This window comes from Acomys minous, assembly GCF_964271855.1.
Source record: "Acomys minous genome assembly, chromosome: 16".
Taxonomy (NCBI): Eukaryota; Metazoa; Chordata; class Mammalia; order Rodentia; family Muridae; genus Acomys; species Acomys minous.
Window position 1 is genome coordinate 32980591 of NC_140498.1, and position 24731 is coordinate 33005321.

Here is a 24731-nt window from a genome sequence, read left to right on the forward strand (position 1 = left end):
TCTCTGGAATTGAAATGGTAATTATTACCTCTGCTTGTTTTGGTTTATGAGAACAGATACGTGGCCTCACCTTGATACAATAGGAAAAAAGAATAGTGGCCCATGGTTTGGCTGCCATTTTTTTTAATGGCAGTTCTATGTCAATAAGAGAAAAAGAACAATTTTAGCGGACAATTAATTATCTTTGGCACTCAGGGCAAGTGTGTAGGTAAAAGACTAGAGGTAATATGAACTTGAAGATAAAGAAAACCTTGCACCAGTCAGGTTCTTATAGAGAGAGAAGAGAATTAAAATATTAAGATTTTTTGGTGTTTTGTTGTTTATATTTTTACTTTATTTTATTATTGTTAATATTTGTTTGTTTGATTGGTTGTTCTGGTTTTTCAAGACAGGATTTCTTAGTGTAGCCTTTGCTGTCCTGGAATTCACCATGTAGATAAATGCTGGCCTTGAACTAAGAAATTCGCCTGCCTCTGATTCCTAAGTGCTTGGATTAAAGATGTGCCACCACTGCCCAGCTATTTGTTTTGTATGATTAGTTCTCTTTATGAATCGCAGATGGACCTTTGGGTCTGGGATTCTCCTGTTTTAAGCCACCAGTGCTGGGATTCTAGATGTGTGCCATTTATCCCCAGCACTTTTGTCAACATTTTATCAAAATGGTCCTAATTAGCTGTTTCCAGAAGTTTCTGACTGGGATCTGCACAACTGAGATGAGAAGCTTTGAAGTTTAAGGCCAGCCTGGGCTACCACGTATGACTCTGTCTTAGAAAGAACGGGGAAAAAAAAAACCAAAACAGTCTTCTGGCCCACAGTCATTACTTAAGTAGAAGCATCCATTTGATCCAGAAGAAGAGGCCATGGGGGACAGCTGTAATCAAATCCTTCTCACTTACTACAGGCCTTAGCAGAATCCCCACGGATCCAGGAAAAAGGGAATTAGAAACACTGAAGTAGGTTGCTTTCTAATTCCCGTTCTATACATCCTCTGATGTGAGGTCTTTATTGTGTTTGTTCCTCTTTCTTCTCTTACAAAGCATATTGAGTGATCACTGCTGAGGGTCCAGGGCAGAGGAGGAAGACCACCACCTCAAAGGCCTACATTATTTCAGCCAGCCATACCTAAAAAAAAAATATTACTTCCCCTACCCCAGCAATGGAATTAGTACCACATTGAATCTAGACTTCAGATAGTCTAGAAAAAGTGACAAAATCTGGCCATGAGAAGTGCCGCGTTCTTCAAAGGCAGCTGGAGAATGGAGCCTTTTTCTAGAAGGGCTACCCACTTCCTTTATCATTTCTCAGCAGCTCTCCCTAACCCTTTCAGCTTCCACACTGCCTCACCCAGCTTCTTTGTGTTGAGTTTGCAAGCTGGGATCTAAGGTAAAATTGTGGCACTCCGTGACGGTTTTTTTTTTCAGCTCCTTAAGCAAGCAGGTCTTGAAAGCTCAGGAGTATCCAACCTCTATTTTGCGTTGTTCTGAAAGCCATTTTTTCCTAGGAAGTTCAGCCAGATGATCCTTCCCCTTTGGGAAACATGGGTTTAAAGAGTGGGGTTTCCACAACCGTTGTTCTCCCACCGCCTACACTTCCTTCTGTGGCTTCTTAGGTTTTTAGGACTTGGGGCTCATGCTCTGCATTCATTTAATATATCATGTTTTCTCCTCATAGATAAAAGGTCTATATAGCAACGATACATGCGAGAAGAAAGACTATGGCATGATTATTTTCTTAGGGTTGTAGCTAATAATGCCGTTGTCAGGTTGGATAGTCAAACTTTGACACACGTCATGGTTGTCATAGTCAGTACTAACATAAAATAATAAGTTATTTAATATAGGATTCAACTTTACTATTTTTTTTTTCAAGTAAGCTGTCTGTCACCACGTTCTGAAGTGGATTTCTTTAAAGTCCCCCCTGTCTCCAGAGGAAAGGGGGGAAAGGCAGTGTGTCCCTGGACAGGGTCTATGACTCATTATGTCAATCAAACCCCACTTCAGAAGGGAATAAAGAGATTTGTATCTCAAAGCTCTGCATAACGACTCCTCGGCTTTTCATTTCATATTTATGAGCGGTTTACTTTGAAGTGTTTATCAGCCAATGCGCAGAAGCATGAGGGAGGCTTGCCTGAAACCATACTCATGGTCTAATCTGTGAAACGCTTGCTGAGCAGGCCGGCTCATCAGCACATGCCATGCAAAAATAAATACATAAATAAACTTTTTGTTATTGGGGGTCTTAGAACCATGTCTTTATATGAGCTATAAAACAGGGATAAGTTAGTGTGACATAGGGAAGTTGACTCTGTGATGTGCAAAGTAAGCGCCAGATAATTTCCTGTTTGAAATAAAACCTGGTACCATGCAGTGAAGCAAAAACACATCTACATAGTTTTTTTTTCATTTTGTCAGAGGCTTTCTGGTCCTTGTGTGTTGCCATATGATTGCACTGAATTGCATTAAGTATGTTTTGTTTGATAGGTCAGTTATTTTCTCCTTTGAAAGTGTATTTCTCAAATAAGTCAGGGAAGTCCCATTTTCAAGATATTTAAGCCACTAAATGAACACTGAATATCTGTGTAAATATTATGACTTCATATATATCTGAGACAAAGCCTGGAGAAAAAGGAAGGATGAAGAAACACACAGTAAAATAAAAGTTCTAAATTTCTCATACATGGAATCAGGAGAATCTCCCTAATTTTAGAATTTATAATTTAATTAATTCAAGAAATACTTGTTGTGCACCTACCCTACTAGGCCCTGGACTTACAGTGGTTTAAAGGGGAAAAAACTGCCTGGAGAGGGCTGGTAGAGCAGAGGAAAAGGTATATTTTAGCAAGTCAGTCAGTGCAGCACACAGTTATCTACTGAAACTGAAGGATGCTCAATCCCATTTATCACATTAGACCCAAGTGTCTGTGCTTGTCTTGAATATTCAAAACACAAGCAAAGTGTGCTTATAGAAATAGGCCTAGGGCTGGGTGGTCAGGCACTTGACTATCATAGGGGAAATCTGATGCTCCACCCCTACCTCCAGTACTGGGGGAGCGGGACAGAAAAGAGGAGAGAGAGAGGGGAGAAATGAGAAGTAAGAGCAGGAAAAAAGGAGAGGAAGAAGAAGAAGAAGATAAAGAGGAACAGACGGGAAGTGAAGAAGAGTGAGTACGTCAAGGGTACCAGCTTCCTAGAAATGACTATTAAATGAAGGAGGAACTTTACATGTTCAATATAATCTCCTCATTTTGTGTTTTGGTTTGTAGGTTTCCATCATGGCATTCCTCCAAGCAGTGGGGTTAGGGATATTTAATTTTTTCCTCTTGTCTACTATATAGTAGTTTCTTTTTTCCTTCAGTGAAATCGGAGGTGTGTGCTAGTTGTATACTTAAGGTTACATTTGAAGGGCTAGGGCAAGAGTTTAACAGTCAAGCAATTGCCTCAGATGCTGAGGCCTAGGTTCTCTCCCGCACATCATGAGAAAAGGAAAATCTGATTCATTTAAATAACCTATAAATTATTTCTCTAGTTGGAGAAGTTGAGTAGAAAAGAAAGTTGGGCCCGTAAGATTTTTGTTTTCTTTGCCCGCTGCTGTGGAGTCCCTAGAGATTTTTTACTGCCCCACCCCCACCTGCTAAGATTTTAATTGGAAGAAGTATCCATGTTGCTGGTCTCTGGGTCACACTTGGTTTCTCAATGGAAACAGAACATCATAGAGAGTCCTTAGGCTTCAACTAGAAAGCATGGCTTTGAGGTGAAGAAAGGAGGAAAGCGTGAATGGAGTTTCTCCGCCTCCTCTCTCTATGGCCCCAGGAATGTTCTTTTCTTTCTTTTGAGCCCTGTGCTTTCCCTGTCGTTTTGTTCTGAGGGTCATATGAGACCTTATAAGTGTTTATAAGTCGGTCTTTACACACAGCACAGAATCATTGGACATTAAGCTGCAAGTGACTGCTAGATAAATTCACGAATGTGGGACATCAGCTCTGCTTGTTGTTGTTTCCTGAAGACACTGAGGACTCGGGGGACTAAATGACTTCTCTGAGGTTACACATTTGCCTTGTAGCATCTGTTTCTAAGGACAAAGAGTTACCTCTACCTACATCTGCCCCAGCAGTCTTGCTGATGTGGATAGAGTAGGGGGGGGGGAAAAGCTTATCAGGAACATGAAATGGTATTGTAATTGTATATACGCATGTTCAGTGTGCTCATTAGCCTGCAAGATCCCCACAAGCTGGAATGTAGCTCTCCCAATCTGTATCCTTACCTGAATCTTAGCCCACACCTTTGCCTCTTTATAGAACTGAATTGAACTAATCAGTTTGAAATATGAACAGTGGGAGCCTTTGGGGCTGTGTGCACAGTATAATGGCAGCTATTCTTGGGGGGGACTTAGGTACAAAAAAGTACAAAACCCGGCAGATAGGCAAGAAAGCCAACCAAAGCCTTTGTGGGATGTGTTCCTGATAATGCTGATGGATAGGTTTACTGAAAGGACCGTTTTGATTTTCTTATCCGAATGGAGATTGAGCACACCATACACAAGAGAAAGTGATTTGGAGGCAATTCTAAGAGAGGAAATTGAAGCAAGAAATAAATGTTTGAAATAATAATCTGCTGTTGATCCCTAACCAGCCTGAAATGAGAGCACAAGAATTAATGAGTCTCCTAACCCCTTGTGACACGGGAATGTTGGACTTGGCCGAGACAGAGAGCAATTTCCGTGGTGGTCTGTACACAAGAGGCGAGGGGACAAACAAAACCATTGTCCCCTTTGAAGAGAGAGCAAGCTTAATAAGGGGAATATTGGCTCTCAGGTGAAGTCTTCTAATGCACCAGACAGCACAAATGTTTTTCATAAAATACCTAGAAGCCCTCAGTGAAAAGACTTATCTCAACACAAAACAGTTGTCACCTCGGATTTAATTGCCATGCGTTCCAAACATGTGGTAGTTTTGCTGGGGAAGGTTGGTGGTAGAAGAAAGAACCAAATGAATAAGAAGGGACCCCCATTTAAACAAAATACAAAGAGACACAAGAGCGATGTGTCCCCCTTACTTCTGCACAGTGACTTGGGGATCACCCCTACTTTTCTGCTCCTTAGAGGAAGCCTTGAGACTCTACATGGCTGCTACTGAGTCCTTTGAAGGAAAAAGTTCCAATAAAAGGCCACTCTGGGTCTCAAATAGTAGGAAACAACTAAAGTGAACGGATTCTGGGAGATACTTTAAAAATATGAAGTTGTCTGCCATAACAGAATAGTAATTTCACTAACTAGAACAGGCAGGATGGCAGTTATACAGACGAGCCTTGCCAGGACACTACAACTGAGACCAGGTACTGTTCCTGGGCCTCTAAAAAGGCCAAGCGGCCATGACACTCTTCTCTTTACAAGCATCCAGAATTATGTTATTTTTGGATTCTAAGATGATAATAGTACTAGAACACAATTGGGGGTGTGTGTTTTAAAAGCCGTTGAGGAATGTCTTCAAGGAAACTGTTTAAGGTTTCAATTCTCTTTTTTAATCCCCTAAATTAATTCCTGGTGCCTGGAGTCTCGCATACTTGCAAAGATTCTGCAAGAGAAGAGTCACTGTGCTGTATGTCCCCTCTCTGGAGTCCTAGGCCCTTTTTTTCACTGATGCTTTCTCCACAAAAGCATTTAAAGTTCAAGGCCATCTCTAAAGTAGAGAATACTTACAGAACTTGCAAACGGCCCTGGGTTCCATCTCCTGCCCTGAAAAGCATAATTTTATTTACTTATATATTTATTTATTTATTCATTCATCCATTCATTCACTTTACAGCCCAATCCCAAGCCCCTCCCCCTGTTCTCCCAGTCTCACCCTCAAGCCTTGCTTCCCCGCCACCCCCCTCCTTCTTCTCAGAGAAGGGAAGGCCCCCAAGGGGTACCAACCTAAAGTCACAGCAGGACTAAGCACATCCTCCCCCACTGAGGCCTGACAGAACAGCCTGGCTGGGGGAAAGGGGACCTAGAGGCAGGCAACAGAGTCAGAGACAGCTCCTACTTCTACTATTAGAGGACCCATATGTTGACCAAGCTGCACATCAGCTACATATGTGTAGAGGGTCTAAGTCCAGTCTGTGCATGCTCTTTGGTTGCCATCTCTGTGTGCCCCTATGGGCCCAGGTTAATTACTCTGTAGGTCTTTTTGTGGTATCCTTGACCTTTCCAACTCCCTCAGTTTTTTCTCCCACTCTTCCACAGGCTCCCTGAGCGCAGCCTATTGTTTGGCTGTGGGTCTCTGCATCTGTTTCCAATACCTGATAGATGGAGCCTCTCAGAAGACAGCTATGCTAGGCTCCTGTCTGAAAGCATAGCAGAGTCAGGGGTTAGCTTTCTCCCACGGGGTGGGTCTCAAGCTGGGACAGTCATTGATTTGCCATTCCCTCCATCTCTGTCCCATCTTTATCCCTACACTTCTTGTAGGCAAGACAAATTTTGGGTCAAAGGTTTTATTGGTGGATTGGTGTTTCCCTCCCTCCTTTGGAAGTCCTCCCTGCCATTTGAAAAATACCATTTAAATAATATTCTGCAACTATATTGCCACAAAAATATATCATTACTATATCTGAGATACTATCTCTAATCTAAATTTCTCTACTATTAGAAAAAGGATTCTTGTAGGCATCCCAAAATACCATGAGCAGCTTAATTCTGTGCATTTTTTTACCCAGTGGGTGAGTTTTACATGTGACAGAAGCTCTGCTGAGACTGGTATTTTGCTGTTGTGCCATTCACCTGTGGATCTAAAAATGTCAGTTTCGCTGTTAGAAGATAATGACCCCATCTTCAAAAGGTGCTTGTTTTATGTGAAGGAAAACAGAAGTTTTTGGCACAATATTAATTAGTTGCTGTGGAGCAATTTAAGTTACATGTGAGAACTTTCACATAACAATGTTAACCGTGTATGGCCCATGACCCTACATGTTCTTGTCTTCTTCCTGATGTAGAAGCTCAATTTTAAAAATCAAAATGGTCCTGCATTGTATGTATGTATACATATAGTCACATATGTTCCATGACATGTGTGTGAAGATCAGGGAAAAATCTGCAGGAGTCGAGTTTCTCCTCTCAGCACTTGTTTAAGAAATCAAACTCAGGCTATCAGGCTTAGAGGCAATGTCTTTCCACACTGAGCCAACCTTCATTTATTGCCTTCCTTTTCCAACTCAGACTATGTCTCATAATTTATTTTCCCCATATAAATTATGAGTTCCATATGATTTTGTGCTTAGCAATTAAAGCAAAACGTCTAAAACTTTCCTGAAATTCCAATTTTGTTCTGCATTTTTGCTAAATTACCTGGAGTGTGTATTCTCTCACCCATCTAGATCCCAACTTCGCTTCTCACCATTCACCCTTGGACCTCTAAGAGCCTCCTTCTACCCTCCACTCAGAACACGATACTGAGTGCCATCTGCCGTCTACACAGCCCAGCACCTGCGCTGATGCATGCTGTCACCCCACCCATGACTGTGCAGGGTAGTTACCACTCTGAGTCAGGCACTACCTCAGCTTGTGCAGAGTCCTACAGATCCACTGTCTGTCTGTTGGGCATAGAGTTCTCCAACCTGACTCTTAGGTGTGCTTTTCTTTCATCGCAACAGCACATGATGAAACATGCTGCTATTTCTCTATCTTATATTCTCCCCTACTGTCTTAGTTATGATGTCTACTGTCGTGATAAAACACTATGGCCGAAAACATCTTGAGAAAGAAAGTGTTTATTTTACGCTATAGTTTGTAGTCCATCACCCCAAAGTCATCAACAATGAGCAATACAGCACATTATTCATCTTAAAATATCAATAACACGTAAAGCAGTTAACCACTCCTTGTGTGTGCCTGAGCATGTGGTGTTTGTGAGCACACATGTGGAGGCTAAAGGCTGTCCATTCTATTCTTTCTAAAAGTACTTGGGCCTTGTCCTCTTTGCTCTAGACGTTTAACTAAGAAGGACCCAAAGTACATCTGAGCATGCTGGAATGCACAGCAGCTCAGCTCTTTGTAAGCTTTGCTGTCTGCACTTATTCCATTCTGGTGATGTTGTCCATCCCTATAGCATTAAACAACATCTATCTGTCAGTGACTCCCAAGTCTACATCTTTTAGATCAGCACTCTCTCCAGTATATTTAGCTCTGTGATCAGGATCTGCACTTGTATTCAAATATACAACTCAGACTCAGTAGGAAGTCTATGAATATTGGTCTTTTGTGCATGCGCACATGCAGATACACACACACGCATACACATACACACAAACACACACACAAACACACACACACACACACACACACACACACACACACATGTGACTGGTGTTATGTAGCATTCTTCTTCTCATCGGCCGCAGTTCCATTAGCCTTCTAGTCTTTGGTCTAAAAGAATTTAGAACATAATCTACTTCTGCTCACAACTAGAAAGCCTCCCTTCCAGTGGGCTATAGGCATACTCTGCAAGTTATTTTTTGCCGTCTCTGTGACTCTATTCTTTTCTACTCTTCCCCAGTAGTCAGAGTACATGTCAATTTTACATGAGACAATGTCATCCTTAAAACTCAATGGCTTTCTCTTCCATTCTAGTTAGATTTAGTTAAAATTCCCAGGTTTATATGGGAAGATGACTTAGTAGGGAAACAAAAAGCCAAAGATGTGGTGTACTTCTCTAAAACTATGTAATGCAAATCCTTAATCCAAGTACTCCTATGATGAGATGAGAACTGAAAACAGGAAAAACCCTGGATGCCTGTCATCCAGCTAGCTTAAAGTACACAGCAGTGAGCCACAAGAGACCCTATATCAAATGAGCGGAAAAATCGAAGACCTATGCATATGATTTTGCTCTGAGATTGACAAAACAAGTTGGCATGCCATGCCCACACAAATGTGTTTGCAAACACACATTTGTGTACACACACACACAAACACACACACACACACACACACACACACACACACATATACACACACACTTTAAAAGCAAGGTTTTAGTCATAGGTCAAACCCAAAGCCCTACAGTACACAGTACACAGTACTCAAACTTCGATACCTTTTTGCAAGGTCATTTGTGGAGCCACAAAGCTATCCATGCTGCCTTTCTAATACACCAGACATTCTCCGTATCATGAAGTCTTTGATGAAGACTGAGAATATGGCTCATCAGTAGAGCCCTTGCAAGCCCTGTCTGGTAAAGGGACTTTCCTTAATGTTATCTCTTCTTTGAGCTTTCTAGATCAAATTGCTCATAAATGGCTTTGCCCTCTTCTACTCTTATCATTTGATGCACTTACCACAGTTTAAGAACCTATATTATCTTTTATGTTATGTCATCTATCTCTTGTCGGTCTTCTTTAGCTAAAATATAAGCTCCCAAAAGACAAAAATCTTGATCAGTTTTCTTTGCTGACATCTAAAGCGATTAGTAAAAGGCTTAGCACTTAAAATGTATCAGTAAACACTGGGTAGATGGATGAATGAATACATGAATGAGTAGGGCTCCTTAACCTGGTTCAGCTAGTGCCATGATCATCTTCTTTAAGCTCTCCTGTTGTCTTTACTAGATGTCTATTCCCATGGGCTCTGCTGTCTTCTGCTCATGGTAGCCCTCATTTATGTCATGGACAACACACTAACAGTGAACCTTATAAATGCACGTTGGTTACAGGAATGAGGCTCTACCTGTACCCATCACTGTTGCAGCTGCTTTTCTTCTCTACATTCGTCTTTGCATTCTTTTCTAAAACGTCTTTGGCTACTCATTATGTTCTAACTGCTGTGGTGCTAAAAATGAGTGTACAGAAAACTTATTTACACAGCTTATGAGTACAGGTGCTATTAAAGTTGTTGTTATTGTTGCTCTTGTATTGAGGAGGGTCATGTGGCCCAGACTGGCCTTGAAATTACTATTTAGCCAAGTACCATCTTAAACTCTTAATCTTCTTTTTCCTGTCTTCTGTCTCCTAGGATTACAGAAGTGTGTCACCAGGCCTTGCATTAAAGGTTTTTGTAGATGAGCAGGGCTGAAGAATGGGATGAAAAAAGTTGGTTAAATTGTTGATAAATACATGATATTGACCAGAGCAGGACTTTAAGGTTAGGCTTGAAGCCACACAGACACATACTCACACTTCTAAAGAGAAAACTAAATGGATGTCCCAGCAATGTGGCCATTTTAATGACTTTGATATTCATATCTTTGCTTTACAACATCATAATAAACGAACTGGAATTTTAAAACGAACTAGGATGATTTCCTCTGGAGTTTAATTCAGTATATGACCATAAAAATTCCAAAGATGGACCAGGTCATGAATGTGACATCCTAGAAAAAAATTGTATCACAGGTATGTTGGAATATGGCATAGATATACTCATCTAGGGATTTCAGTTTTCCTTGTCTAAATTAGTTTCATTCTAAAAGCTGGGCATGGTAATCTGTACCTTTAATCCTGGACTGAAGGGAGAGATAGGCAAGTGTTAGGGTTGGATAGCCAGCCAGCTTAGTTTATTTGGTGAGCAACAGACCAATAACAGATCCAGTCATCAAAGCAATGGCTGGTGCCTGATGAGGCAGAACAGAGGTTGTTCTCTAAACTCTGTGTGCAGCCCCTCACAAACTTGTACACACACACACACACACACACACACACACACACACAGAGAGAGAGAGAGAGAGAGAGAGAGAGAGAGAGAGAGGCAGAGAGAGTTAACTGATGTAATTTTAAAAGCATGTAACAGAAATATAGAGGAGAAAGTGAGCAAAGCTCATGACATCCAAGTAACAGCTGCTTGTCTAAGTCACGTGGAGTCTCTTTCTCTCCTCAGTTTCCACAGTCACATTCTTCTGCCGTTACTCCAGATAACTGTAAGAAACTGACATGCATTTCCCAGTCCAGTCTACCATGCTATCATATATATTTTGCATATTTTGATAAGTAACATGTAGCTCTCCTTTTAATTCCTCAACTGTGTTTTACAACTCACCATTTATAACTTGAGATGTCTTTGTTTGGAGAAAGACCAAGGTAGCATGCTAATTTTTGATGTTTTGTAACAAATGGTGGGATTTGTGAAAGGTCTGATGTTCTTCTCTCCACTTTTGTGTTTTTCAGGACACTTTTCTTTCTAATAGACTACTGTGATAAGCAACACAAAAAATGAAATTATTTAACACATCTGATGTTGGTGTCAACATCTGAGCAGACATCATCAGGACCTTTTTCTATTAAAAAGGTGTCTCTGACTCCTCTGCACATGCCAATTCCTCCTGAAGCTGTTGTCTTGGGAGTAGGAGAGAGCATCCAGAACATACCGATAGAAATGGGTGTAAGAATCTTTGCTGCATGGCACTGACCACAGTGGAAATGAGGGTATTTTTTGTGTAGAATTAGACACTGGAATTGTTGAAAACCATTAGCTCCAGTGTCGCTCACACTGTGGGTGGCGCTATGCTGATGGTATGATAGCGTGGACTTATTTTTTTTTCTTTTTACCCTATTTAGGTAGCTTCTGCTTTCTATTCCTGATTTCCTTTTTTGAGTTGAGTTTCATGTGACTCAACAACTCTCTGTGAGTCAACAGCTGCTGCCAGATGCTAACTGTAATTAAGGCTGTACATGTATTTCTAACCTACGGCATGTGTTTGGAACACAGGAAGCAAGGTGGGAAAGGAAGCAAAGGAAATCTCTAAACTCAGTTTCAATTATTCTCTAGCTTAATGGAGGCTAACAGTCAGTAGGAAACTATGGTCTTGCCATTTTCGATAAACTCTAAAGCTAGACGCTTTGCGTGGTTGCGACAACTATCCAAACCCTCGCAGTACCTGGTGATGCAGTAGCTGATTTAAAGGAATTATTTTACAAACAAGAGCATATAACATTAGCATTCCCTCCCAAATATTTGCCAGCACAACCCGGAGTCTGATTAGCTGCTGAGGTAAAATACTTGCCATATATCCACCTGGCAATAGACCCGCCATCATCCATCTCACTAGACGTCAGATTGTGGACGAGGTAATTAACTCTTGAGATCTAGAACAATCCTTCACTGATGAGAAAGTCAAAATGTTTTCAAAACATCAAGTGCATAATGGGAACAGGGACACGGGTAAATGCTGAGAATGCAAATGTCATTTGCCTTTGTTAAAATTTCATGTCATGTTGGTAGCTTCTCTCTTGACACATCAAATATTCTTTGTATTACAGTAAGAAAAGAAGCTATTATAAAACATGACAAAATAAACATTAAAGGCTTTGAAATGCATGCAGCTTAATTACAGCTAGTTATGGCTTATATTATGATAGAAAAAAGTTGACTATGGAATTCCATTTCATTGACCATCGTGCTATAGTATTATTCATGCTAATGAAATCATAGCAATAATATTAATAACAACAGCTAAGATAAATTGGCTTTTGTTTTTTCAGGCCTGTTCTCAATTTACCTATGTGTATATAGTACAAAATGACTGCATGCTGCAGGTAAAACTATTCTTTCATTTGATAAGTGTGAAAGTTGAAATCTAATAAATAGTTTTTGGACCAAATAGTCTCTATAGTAAGAGGCAGCTAAATAAACCCAAATAAACAAAAACTGAATTAAAAAAAATTCTGACAGCCACCACACAGAAAAAAAAATAATAACAGAGAGGAAATCATCAAAGAAGACTCTTAAAAATTGTGATAAAGATGCTGAAGTGTAGCTCTCCACTACAGATGGCTCCTGGCAGGTGCAGAGGTGGAGAAGGACTCAGTTTTCTTTAAGGGGTTGGCCACCAGGAGTTTGAGCATGCTCGAGTGACTATATGGCCAACACAGATTGGACTTGTTTTTGGTTTTTGGTTTAAAAATTTTGGGGCGGGGGGAAGGCCACAAGAGTAGGGTCAGATAGTGGACTTGGGAGGACTAGGAAGTAGGATAATCAGAGTACATTATGTGAAATTCCCAAATAATCAATAAAAATATTATGTTAAAAAAAGGCTTGTATGCTGTACCTACTACATAGGCTGATGCCTTCCAAATAGCTACACAGATGGTATAGAACAGCCCTTGCTGCATGTGCCACCTGAGACTGCCTGACCCCTTTCAGTAGCAAAAGATCATTAAAATTCTTGATTTTATTTCATGTTTAAGCTTCCAACAATTCATTTGTGGAAATAAAATACTGAGACGTGATACTAAAGAACAAAATATGTGTAGTGGGGCTAGAAAGATGGCTTAGTGGTTAAGAATGCTTAGTGCTCTTCTGTGGGACCGGAGCTCCTGTTCTCAATACCCTATTGCTTGTAACTCGAGCTCACGGACATCTATTCCCCTCTTTTGGCTCTGTATACAGTGGCATTCAGAGACACACAAACACACAGATGCACAGACACCCAAAAATGAAATGAAAATAAATATTTTAATAATAGTAGTAAAATAAAAATAAAAGTCAGAGTACTGAATTGCAAGCCAACAACTGGACTCTGTTGAGATCAAGGGATGCTGTTGGAATGGCATTAGAAAGCCTGGCCCTTGAGGTAGGAGTTATAAGAATATATGAAAGAGAGATGGCTTTACTCACACAGTAAACTGAAAAGAGGTACGGGGGAAAACGGCCACATGGCTTGGCCATAAGCAAATTCAAGCCATGTTTCTAGTCATATGATTTTGAAAATTAAAATAAGCCAGTGTGAGCTAGTATTCAAAAATAAGACTATAAGAAATTAAACATTTAACATTAAAAATAAAAGAAATAATAAACAGTTGACCTTTAAAGTCATAAAATCATATGTGTAAGATGTATGCTATTATCTACAATAATGGAAAAAAGTGATCAACATTGCAAAGTACTATGAATTATATAAATAAAATAAAAACCATTATAATTAACAAAGATATTTAGTCTACACAGAAAATATGGATGCATGAACACAAAGGGAGAATTAGTCAGCTAGAAAATAAGAAGAATAGTTTAGAAAGATATAATACATGGAGGGAAAAAAGGTTAAATTATAGCAGCCCATGAGAAAGAGACAGCATAGAATCTACTTTAATTAGGACAGAGAATAGAGAATATAAGTACAAAAAATGTTTAAGAAAAGCAATGGTTGAGAAACTTTGCAACTAAGAAATCATAAATTCAGAGAGATTGGAGTCATAGCATTTGAGGGGTAAAATAATTATAAGCGGAATAAAATGCTGTACATATTATAATGCTTGGCCCAGCAGTCTCACATGTGTCAGTAGATAGCCAGAAAGCCAACAGAAAAACTGCAATGAAACTTTAGAAAATGTTTAATCCACAAGAAACTAAGCAAAGCAATACAAATAATAGGGAAGGGGAAGTATGACAAATGACAGACCTAGTTCTTGCCATGCCAATGATTACATTAAATATAAATGAAGTATTATACTAAATGAAAGATACAGATTGTCAAATTCCTAAAGAGCAAGTCTTATTGTGGGCCAGCTACATAATACAGGTTAAATATGAAAACACAGGAAACCTGGAAGTAAACAAATGGATATATATCTTTTATAGGTTTATTGTCTATACCAAAAGTAAGAATGCTGGCCTCACTCTTTTGACTGAGGCTCAATAGAACCCAAGACTACAAATGGAAATAAAAATGGTCATTGCAAATTGAGAAAAGAAACAGTTGGTCCTAGAGACATAAAATTCCAATAGCAAAGGTGAGAGTTGAGGAGACGGATAGGGAAGGGGGCACAGTATAATAATAAAAACAAAAAGATATTAAGAGTGAAGTCCACAATTCCAGGTTTTTCTCTACTCAGTCACTGGTGGAACAGGGGGGAGAGAGGAAGCAATGGATAAAGTGGGGGAACTGCTGCTTTGCAAGTTTATGTAGGTGGTAAAGTTGAGTTATTTATCAGATCAGAGGTCCGCATTTCCACCACAGGAACCTCAAACAGCTGAACAAACTAAAATGCAAAGAAAGTAGAGATAAATAAATAAATAAATAAATTCAGGAAATAGAGAAAGAGAAAATAAATAACAAAGGCTAGATCGAAGTTGGCGGTAAAGACCTAAGAGGAAATTCATTAAAGGAAACCATCATCAAGAGCACAACAACTCAGATGAATTAAAAAAAAAAACCATGATAAATATTTTAAAGCGCAAGTTACCTCAAATGCCCTTTGATGACAGGCCATTATACACGGGTACAGTTTTCTATCAATCAAGAATCTAGAATGATGAGGAATGTGTATGTTCCTATGGAAGAGCCATAAATGGATGGAACCTGTACCTTAATAATAAGCTCTAGGGACAAACACAGTGGGAAATTCAAAGCTGTGTATTTCCATGATGATAAACAAACAAATGGCAAGTTAGTAGTGACGAGTAAAAAATACATAAACTGAAGTCAGCAGGAAAGCACAAGTCTTTAACTTGCATGCTAGAGTTGCAGAGACATGCAGATCTCCATGAGTTCAAGGCCAGCCAGAATAGCGAGAGTCTACCACAACATATACATACATATGCATAGATATTGAAATAGTTATTATAAAGCCTGAAGCACTGCTGAACGTGAATGTATATTGCATGGAGTTTTAGGTGCATAAAACAAATTAACTGAATGGACTCAATGGGAAAATTTCCACATATAAAGCCATGGATTAATAAACTAAGAAGCATACATGAAAACAGGTAGCATTAGCAAAGGAAAATTTTTGTGTAGTCATAAGAGAAAAAGAAACAATAGGTGGACCAAATCCAGACAAAAGAAGGAAGAAACAAATGGTAAGAAGGCAAATTAACACAGAAGAGGCATCCTACCAGTGTGGGAAAACCAATCTGCAGAAATCAAAAACAGCACGGGTGGTTTGTGAAAATCTTTTTAGAAACAGACAAAATGGCCACGTTCTCATAACTCTTTTTGAATACTTTCTTGGGAAGTTTAAGAAAAGAAATTAAATGTTAGTAACTTTATAATAAAGGAAGAACACTTTTCATCATCTGAAAAGTGGTTCTTGTAACAGATACACATAGTTTGTAGTTATTCTGTGATGATATTGTAAGCTTTCGTATTATCTGCGCAATGTAATTCAGTGCAACCCTATGAAGGTAGGGACTGTTTTATGCATGCTGTATAACTAAGTGGAAAGAGATTCAACTGAGTAAATAACTCTGAGACTATTTGTTAATGAGACTTAACAAATATTTTTAAAACAAATTTGAGAGCCTCCCCTCCCTTCTTACTTCCAGCCTCTGTTTACTAACTGTTTTTCGAAACCAATGTCCTGGATTAATTTGAAAACCACATGCTAATAATGTATTTAGGACCATGCTTGCAGCATTATGTAACCCTTACTAAATGTAACTGATCCAGCAGCAGCTGTCAAACACAGAATACCCAGATCATGGCAGCTAACTCACACTGTTTTCTTTCTTTTTGTCTCCCCTGGCTTCTCCGATGGGATAGGCAGCATCCTGTGTGTTTAGATGAGTGTGTGCATTTACCACGGGCCTCACACAGGGTTGGAAGTTGGTACAGAGTTTATCTATAGCAGTGGAGTTTCGATCTGGAAGGTCTCATCAGGAGAAATCCCAGCTAGTCCTGGGCATTGAATTTCTAATTATGAAATGCCACTTGTTCAACAAGACCTTTGGCTGTAACTGTTTTAGAGGTTTCCAAATTCGGCTTGGGTTGGAATAGGAAAATGCCACCACCTTAGAGCAGAATACCACTTTTTCCATTTCTCTTTGAGAGTTGTGCACACTAGGAAACCAGTGTTTTCTTAGCTATTCAGGTCTGTTTTTGATTCGGCCTGTTAGAATGAGGCCAGTTACAAATTCCAAAAGCTGTGGACACATAGATGCTCATAAAGCTCAAGACAATTAGTTCAAAACTTTAGAAGCAACAAGCATTACCCTTTTAGGCATTACAAGTGAAACAAAACAGTGGGTTTTCTGATGTGTTTTTGAAATATAAATATTTGGCTTCAATTTTTCTGACGAGGAATGCAAAAACACCTACTCTCGCTTTAAGCTATGGGATTTTGGTGAACAGTTTTGTCAACACTTGGGAAAATATCTGAATGTGTGAACTTTAAAAGGGCATTAAGAGAGAGTTTACAAGAAAAAAATGTAGTATGTGTAAGCATACAACATTAGAATTCATAAGCAGTTTCTTTAGTGTCTTTCAAAATCACAAATGCATAGCTATTTAGATTTGTATGAATGCAATGTTTTGTATAATGTTAGTAATTGATTTATACTGATTATTTTCTATAACTCATACATATCTACAATCACACATATTTAAACATATTTATTTTAAACAAAGTAAAAAAATTGGCAGTTCGTTTTGATTAATCAAAAAGAAGTAGAATTGTATTTTATCACCTATAATTGCTATATTTTTCTTACTGTCTGGCAAGAAGTAAGGTATCAGGATAAATTACTTCCATTACTATGATTAAAAGGAATTACAACATTATGGTTTTGATCTTTTCCTTAAATACTTTCTAGAAACACTTAGAGTCCATGCTATTTCTGAATTCAAAATGTGGACTGTAACATTTGCTCAGGAGGATTGACCCATGTTTATTTACACGAGATTCTTTTTGTGTTAAGATAAACCAATCACAGAAAAGTCTACTTAAAATGGAATTAGCATCTAAAAAAAATCCAATCATTCATATTAAGTAGTAAACAGGATTTATTTAAAGTTAGATAAATAAAACTGCACATACTACCCACCCCGCGCCCCGCAGCATGTGGGAAGTGGAAGCAGGAGAACTTTCAGTTTGTGCTCAGCTCAGACCACATGAATGCCTGTCTAAACCAGTCAAAAAAAAAACCCCACAAATTGACAATGATCAGGAGTATATTTTAGCTTGTTTTGTATGTCACTTTACATTTCAACTCTGCAACACCCTTTTTTAAAAAAGCACTTAAGATCAATGCATGTGGATTTAATAGGACATGATTGTATAATCACATTCTTTTTTATCGTTCACCTTAGAAAGGCTCCACTTTACTTTATAAATTTATTAATTTTTATGGGGCCTTTGTATTAACCTTTTGTATTGACAACTATCTTTCATCATTTTTTTTTTTTGGTTCTTGGTAATAGTAGTGATATTTTTACTGTATGCTCTGCTGTTTTGTTGACATACCATGTTATAAATTTGATCATGTTTAAGTGGCTCTGCTCAGGTCCTAAGTCTGTGGGAAAAGCTTGCCTGACAAGTGGAAGAGAATGTCTCAGCTTCTCTATTTTTCTATAAGGCAGAATTTGAGGGTGGAGTTAAGAAAAGGTGACTTAACACACAGAGACACACACAGAGGCACAAGTGCACACACACACACACACACACACACACACACACACACACACACAGTGAACAGAAAAGTTGTGCAGAGAGGACAGGATTGCTGCCTGGCTCTGCTGGCACCACCAACTCAGAGCGAGGACAGGCTAGCCATCCTCATCAAGGAGAACTGTCCTCCCTCACACTAGTTTCTGATTGCACGCTGCTTTGTGCGTGAAGGTGGGAGGGTACAACGTTTCTTACCACAGCATATATTTGTGGCTTTCTTCTGTCTGCCTCTGTTGCTGTTTGCAGCTGCCACATTTCTATGCTGCCAGGTCTGTGGTGCATGAGGGGAAATGAAATCCCAGGGAACTCAGCTACTTCGGATCTAAGCACATTGATAGGTCTGTGTTCTTCTTCCCCCTTTCAGAATTGTACGTGTTGGATTAATCAGTTTTCCGCTGTGGTAAAGGCCCAAGAGAACCTGTGTAACAGAGGAAAGATCTGCTTGGGCTCAGGATGTTGGAAGTTTCAGCCAATGACTGCTTAGGTGCATTGTTTCTAGGCCTGTAGAGAGACAGAACATCATGGTAGAAGCGAGTGTTGGAGAAGTTGCTAGCCTCATGGGGACCAGACCCAGAGAGGGAAGGGATGGGAAGACTTGGATGGAGGGGAAATGTCTGAGGACATGATGCATCCTTCAAAGTCATTCTCTCCAGTTAGCACTTCTCCCAACCAGGTACCATATCCTAACTGACCACCCAATAGGAACTCATTACTGGGGTGTTCACTGATAAGCTAAGCGCTCTTAGTACCCAGTCACTTAACAGTAGTGCCACTAACTGGAAACCAGCCTTGTAATACATCAGCCCTTTCAAACCATAGCATATGACTTTATATGTAATGTCTAGGAACTGCATCTGTCCTTGGTGGGAACAGCAGGGATAAATGGGATATTTTATCTAGGCCCAGAGCCAGAAAGTACTGAAATCACCTTTGAAAGTTCCCATGAACACACCAGCTACCATGCTGTTTCCGTTGGCTCTTATTAATTTGGCTTCATTTTAGTTCTGTGGCCTTCTCTTGAGTCTGGATTTTTTTTTATCATTATGTTTCTTGACTTCATGAAAATCTTCACTTTTTCAAGGTTCATGACGTAATTTCTCATTGACGTTTTCTTCTCTGACATCAGCATACGGAATTGGCATGTGAAGAGATACAGTGTAAATGACAGCGAGTGGACGGAAACCAATTTTACAAGTGGTCATTAGGGATTGTTCTAATGTGAGAACAGCTCTATTTGCCTAGGTAACCTTAGTCTGCGTCTGAGACTATAGAATTTCTAGTTTACATCCTGGCTCTTAGATTATAGAATTTAAATGACAAGCACGTTCTTCTGTATTACGGTCCCTCCATTACTACAGTTAACTTTTGTCTTCTTGCCCCTCAGAGTAGACAATCTGTTCCAATGCTGACATTTTCCGTGCTAGTTATATATTCTGGTTTACCGTGGCGTGATAGTTCTGACTTAGCTACACACGTGCTCCTCCTTGTTAAAGGTTATTTTGAAGTGTGAGAAGTAGGTGGAAACCTAGAAAAGAAAGCCATGGCCATAATGCATGGGCAAACCTTTCCTCCAGCTTGCATCCTTTAGTATAATTAGTGGGTCAAAGGACAGCTGTCACTTAGTACCTGTTGCTAGATTTCCTTCTCTAAGAGCTGTGAAGAAGACCTCGGTTATAAACTCAGATTATGATTTAAAAAAAAAAACAATGAAAGGTCCAAACATTTCAGCAAGGAATTATCTGAAAGATTTGTGTCCCTTACCTTGATGACTAAACAGGTTTCCTCTCTGTATTTTAAATTTTATCAAAATTGTCTGATATAAATATTATATGTTCTACATCTGTAATAATATTAAATCTAGTCTTCTATTATATATATATATATATATATATACGTATATATACATATATATGAGATGAAGTGAGCTGGGCAGTTCCCCACATATCTGGTTTAGTCAGCAACATCAGGAAAGGTGGAGCCCGATGTAGGGAAAGCACGTATTCTATGAGGGTGGAGCAGTGTGCCTTCTCTTTCTCTTTCAACAAGATTGTAAAGAAGGACTAAAAGGTTGACTCTTTTCCAGCAACCATCTTATCTTGGAGAAATCACACAATGACTGGTCTCTTTCTTCCATTCAAAGGTGCCATGAAGCTTAATAAAGACATACTTAATACCAGATAAATTAGAGTAAAATCAGGCTTCCAGCATTGAGCAAAGCACTGCAAAGCAGAAAGTTGATATTATTTTAATACCTCCTCGATAGCCCTTTCTGTTCTGAGCAGAAGTGCATAGTATGGAGCTGCAAGTTGCAAGATGAATAATATAAACCATGGTTGTCTACCATCAGCTCATACAGAACAATGCACAGAAAATACAGGAATGCTGAGAGCAGGCTAAAAAGGTCATGATAATTTCTCTGTAGCAAAATGCCTTCACTTACCAGGAAACTGAGACAGAGGGGAGAACATTCCAGTGGGACTCTAGATGAGAGAAGCATGGGAGAATGGCAAAGTAGAAAGATCCAGAGGATCCTAGAAGCCTACAAGTAGAACATTATGATAGGCAGATTTGGGCTCAGGGGTCCCGCTCAAACTAAGGCACCAGCCAAGGACAATACAGGCGGTAAACCTTAAACCCTTACCCAGATCTAGACAATGGACAGAACACTCTCCACAGTAGAGTGGAGAGTGGGATATTACTTTCTCACATACTCTGGTGCCTCACTTTTGACCATGTCCCCTGGAGGGGGAGACCTGGTGGCACTCAGAGGAAGGACAGCAGGTTACCAAGAAGAGACTTGATACCCTATGAGCATATACAGGGGGAGGTAATCCCCCTCAGGAACAGTCATAGGGGAGGGGAATAAGGGAGAAATGGGAGGGAGGGAAGAATGGAAGGATACAAGGGATGGGATAACCATTGAGATGTAACAAGAATAAATTAATAAAGAAGAAAAAAAAACAAAAAACGAAATGTTTATCTGCCCACGCCTTCTCTCCACACAAGATGAGCACCTGGGAAATAAGTTGTGAACACAGGAAGAATTGGACCCTAGGTAACCTTTCATGGTTCTTTGTCCTTCTTCTGTAGGGCATTTATCACTGCATAGATTGTATTTTATGATTAATTGATTAAAAATAAAGTAATTAATAAATAAATCAAAGTGATTTTTTAATTAATTACTCTTTCCTAATTAGAATGTAAATGTCAAAGAACTATTTTTATAATGTTCAGTGTTATGTCCCCAATGCCTGCCATTCCATAAAGAACAGTAAGCACTTGTTGAATGATTTAAAAAATGGTAGACCAGGTTCACTTTGTTGTTGTTTTCCCCTCCTACTGGGTGTGGGGCACACCAGCTTCATGTGGTAAATCAGGAATCCTGAGGGAGCCTTGGCCCAGAATTTGCCTCTGGCAATTAGAATGAAGCTCCTATTTGTATAGTAAACAGAAATATAACAAACTAGGAACTAAGTAGAAACTGGCATTGGAAGCTAGTGTTCAAATTGATGTTTTGTTGGGTTTTGTTTTTGTTTTGTTTTGTTTGCTTTTTCAAATTTAATGTAATTGCATAATTCTGCCCTTCCATTTCCTCCCTTCAAATCTGTCCAGAAACCCCTCTTTTCTCTCTCTCTCAAATTCATGTCTTCTTTTCTTGTTAATTGCTTTTAAAATGCAAACACACACACACACACACACTGTTAAGTACAACCTACTTTATCTGTGTACTGTTACTTGTATGTATGATTTTTGGTGTTGGACAACCACTTGGTAGGCTCTTCCCTAAGGAAGATTATTTCCCTTGGGGGTGCATTTTTGAAAAAAAATAATTTTCTTCTTGGGGGGGGCAATCTTCAGTCTCCAAACACACTATGGAGTTATTTGTATGCCCTTCTCTTTTGAGTTGAATATGGCATGTTCAGTTGTCTGCAATGGTGCTCAGCTGTAGTGTAGAAGCTGCAAGCTCAAAGCTGAAACCTTAAACACAGACTTTTTTTTTGACACCATTTATGGCTACTTTAAATCTTATAAAATCTATACCTGACACCAGACGTTTGGTATAGGATAAGAAAGAATAACTTGAGCTTGTTTTCTGGTGTGTTTTGAAAACAAAGAAAAGGGGTTACAATATTTCCACTATGTCTCTCGGCCTGCCCTTACTTCCGCTTGGTGCACCCCCACTAAGACCGCTGGGTATGGGAAACTGCTTGGTATGCAAGCATCATTTCCTTTGATGATTGCTTCTTTTCCCTCAAAGTTTTTGTAAATCTCAGACTAAATAATAGAATGAGTGAAAATTATACGCAAAGTCGCCTTAATGCATACTCTATTTAAAGATGGGAACAGACTGCTAAAAAAAAAACACACATGTGGAATGGAAAAGAGGTGTATTTGTGTTTAGGTTATTTTCATTTATTTGGGGAACATGAAGGAATGTATTTTACTAACTCTGAAGACGAGATGGAAGAATGTCAATATTAAACAACTATTTCCAGTTATTGCAACAACAGAGAGAAGGGTCTAGTAACCCATAAAATAGATGTATATGAATTTAGTACCTTCTCTTTCATAGATTCCGAGACTCAAACTTGCTTCTTAGCATCCAGTGATGAAAAAAATACCTAGGGTGGGGGAGGGGTGAGGACTGGAATGGAAAACACTGGGCAGAGAATGTCAGAGCAGCTGACAAAGTCTCCGCTTGGTAAGGACTGCTGTCTCCCCTCATGTGGCAGGAATGTTTACTTGGTTGATTCTGCAGTGACTAAGGCTCACTCAGTGGACAGTTATGGGCGTAGTTGGGTTTCATTTCCTTCGCACAATCAAACATGCCTGTGCGAAGAGCATGGTGCAGTGAAAAAAGGAAAGTAAAAATTCAGAATAAAAGTACATGTGTCTGATACAAACTGGAAGCACGCTAAGCTCACAGAACAGCTGACGTTCTTTACCACGAAAGCTAAAATATGGTACGGGGATTATTTTAGAGCATCAAGTTTCATCACAAATTTCCAGGAATGAATGACTGGGACTTGTGATTAAATCACCCCTGACACCAATGATTGTGCTACTTCCCTGATTTTCTCTGCTGATGATACAGAAGTGCCTTTCTTTACGGCCTTTGCACCATGGTCATATACTAATAAACTAGATAAATATAAAATAAATGGTGGCCCAGGCCTCCTCTAATCCCAGCCTTATGAAAGCTAAAGCAGAAGGACATTTAAATTCCATGGTCTTACTTTCCTTTTCTTTAGAGTAAGTCCAATAATATTATCTGAAAAAAAAAAGTACCTTTAATGCAAACAAAATTTATCAAATAAAATATACCCAAGTAAATATCTAGTGTATATTAAGTAGTCGCGGAGTGCTTTGATGGTTCACAGTGGTGTCAGATGGCAAAAGATCTCTGAAACGAAGTCTGAGCTTGTTGTGTCAAATTGATCCACGTTTCTGTTTATTTGTAATGTACCCCCAGTGTCATGCGAGTACCCCCCCCACTACCCCTATCCACGGCCTGTGTCTGTGTATTAAAGAAAATCAAACGCACCCGTTGGACTTGTGGAATGTCCCTCCAGCTTACCCAGCATTCCTACAGTGTAACCCTCTCTATGTTGCTGTTCTAGGGACTAACTTCACCCTGGCAGAGCTGGGCATCTGCGAGCCCTCTCCTCACCGAAGTGGTTACTGTTCCGACATGGGGATCCTCCACCAGGGCTACTCCCTGAGCACTGGGTCTGATGCAGACTCGGACACCGAGGGAGGGATGTCTCCAGAACACGCCATCAGACTGTGGGGACGAGGGATAAAATCCAGGCGCAGCTCCGGCCTGTCCAGCCGCGAGAACTCAGCCCTTACTCTGACTGATTCTGACAACGAGAACAAGTCAGATGACGACAATGGTAGGGCAGTTCTTAAAAACCTTTCCACGGTCTATCCATTGCGTCATGGGGGACTTGGGGGTCCTTCTTGGTTTTGTTTGTTCATTTTTAAGAGGTTTAATTTAAAAAAAAATTCATTTGCTTTACTTTCAAATCAACCTTGTCTCTCCAGCCTGAGCAGGGGACAAAATTACTGAGATACCTTCTAGCACCCACACACAGGGGAGACGAGAATTTTTAAAATCACATTTTGATGGTAAACCAGTATTCAGGTATAGTCATTTAGTCTTATTAGCAAGTAAATAGCACCATAAAAGAGGTGGCTTGATAAACTCTAGCCTGTCCTTGGAGAATGTCCTCTACCCTAAGTTCCCAGGTCTCAGTATTGATTTTTTTCCTTCCCTGTAATAGCAACCGAGGTTTGTTTTGAAGCGTTTTCTCCTTCTGCCATGAAGCTCTGTGAAGGATCCTACTCATCTCCCCCTTTCATTTCCAGGCAGCAATGCCTCAT

At 39.6% G+C, this 24731-nt stretch overlaps 1 protein-coding gene across 12 annotated transcripts in view; it reads left to right on the forward strand.

The window, feature by feature from the left end:
* Positions 1-24731, forward strand: part of TENM2 (teneurin transmembrane protein 2) — a 1331021-nt gene that overhangs the window by 440319 nt on the left and 865971 nt on the right. For 11 of the 12 annotated variants that reach the window (XM_084761228.1, XM_084761214.1, XM_084761230.1 and 8 more), the window contains one exon: positions 23966-24241. In XM_084761228.1, the coding sequence (XP_084617354.1) occupies positions 23966-24241 (276 nt within the window). Of the gene's footprint in view, positions 1-11638; positions 11679-23965; positions 24242-24731 lie in introns of those variants that run through there. The other variant, XM_084761216.1, reaches the window with a different exon arrangement.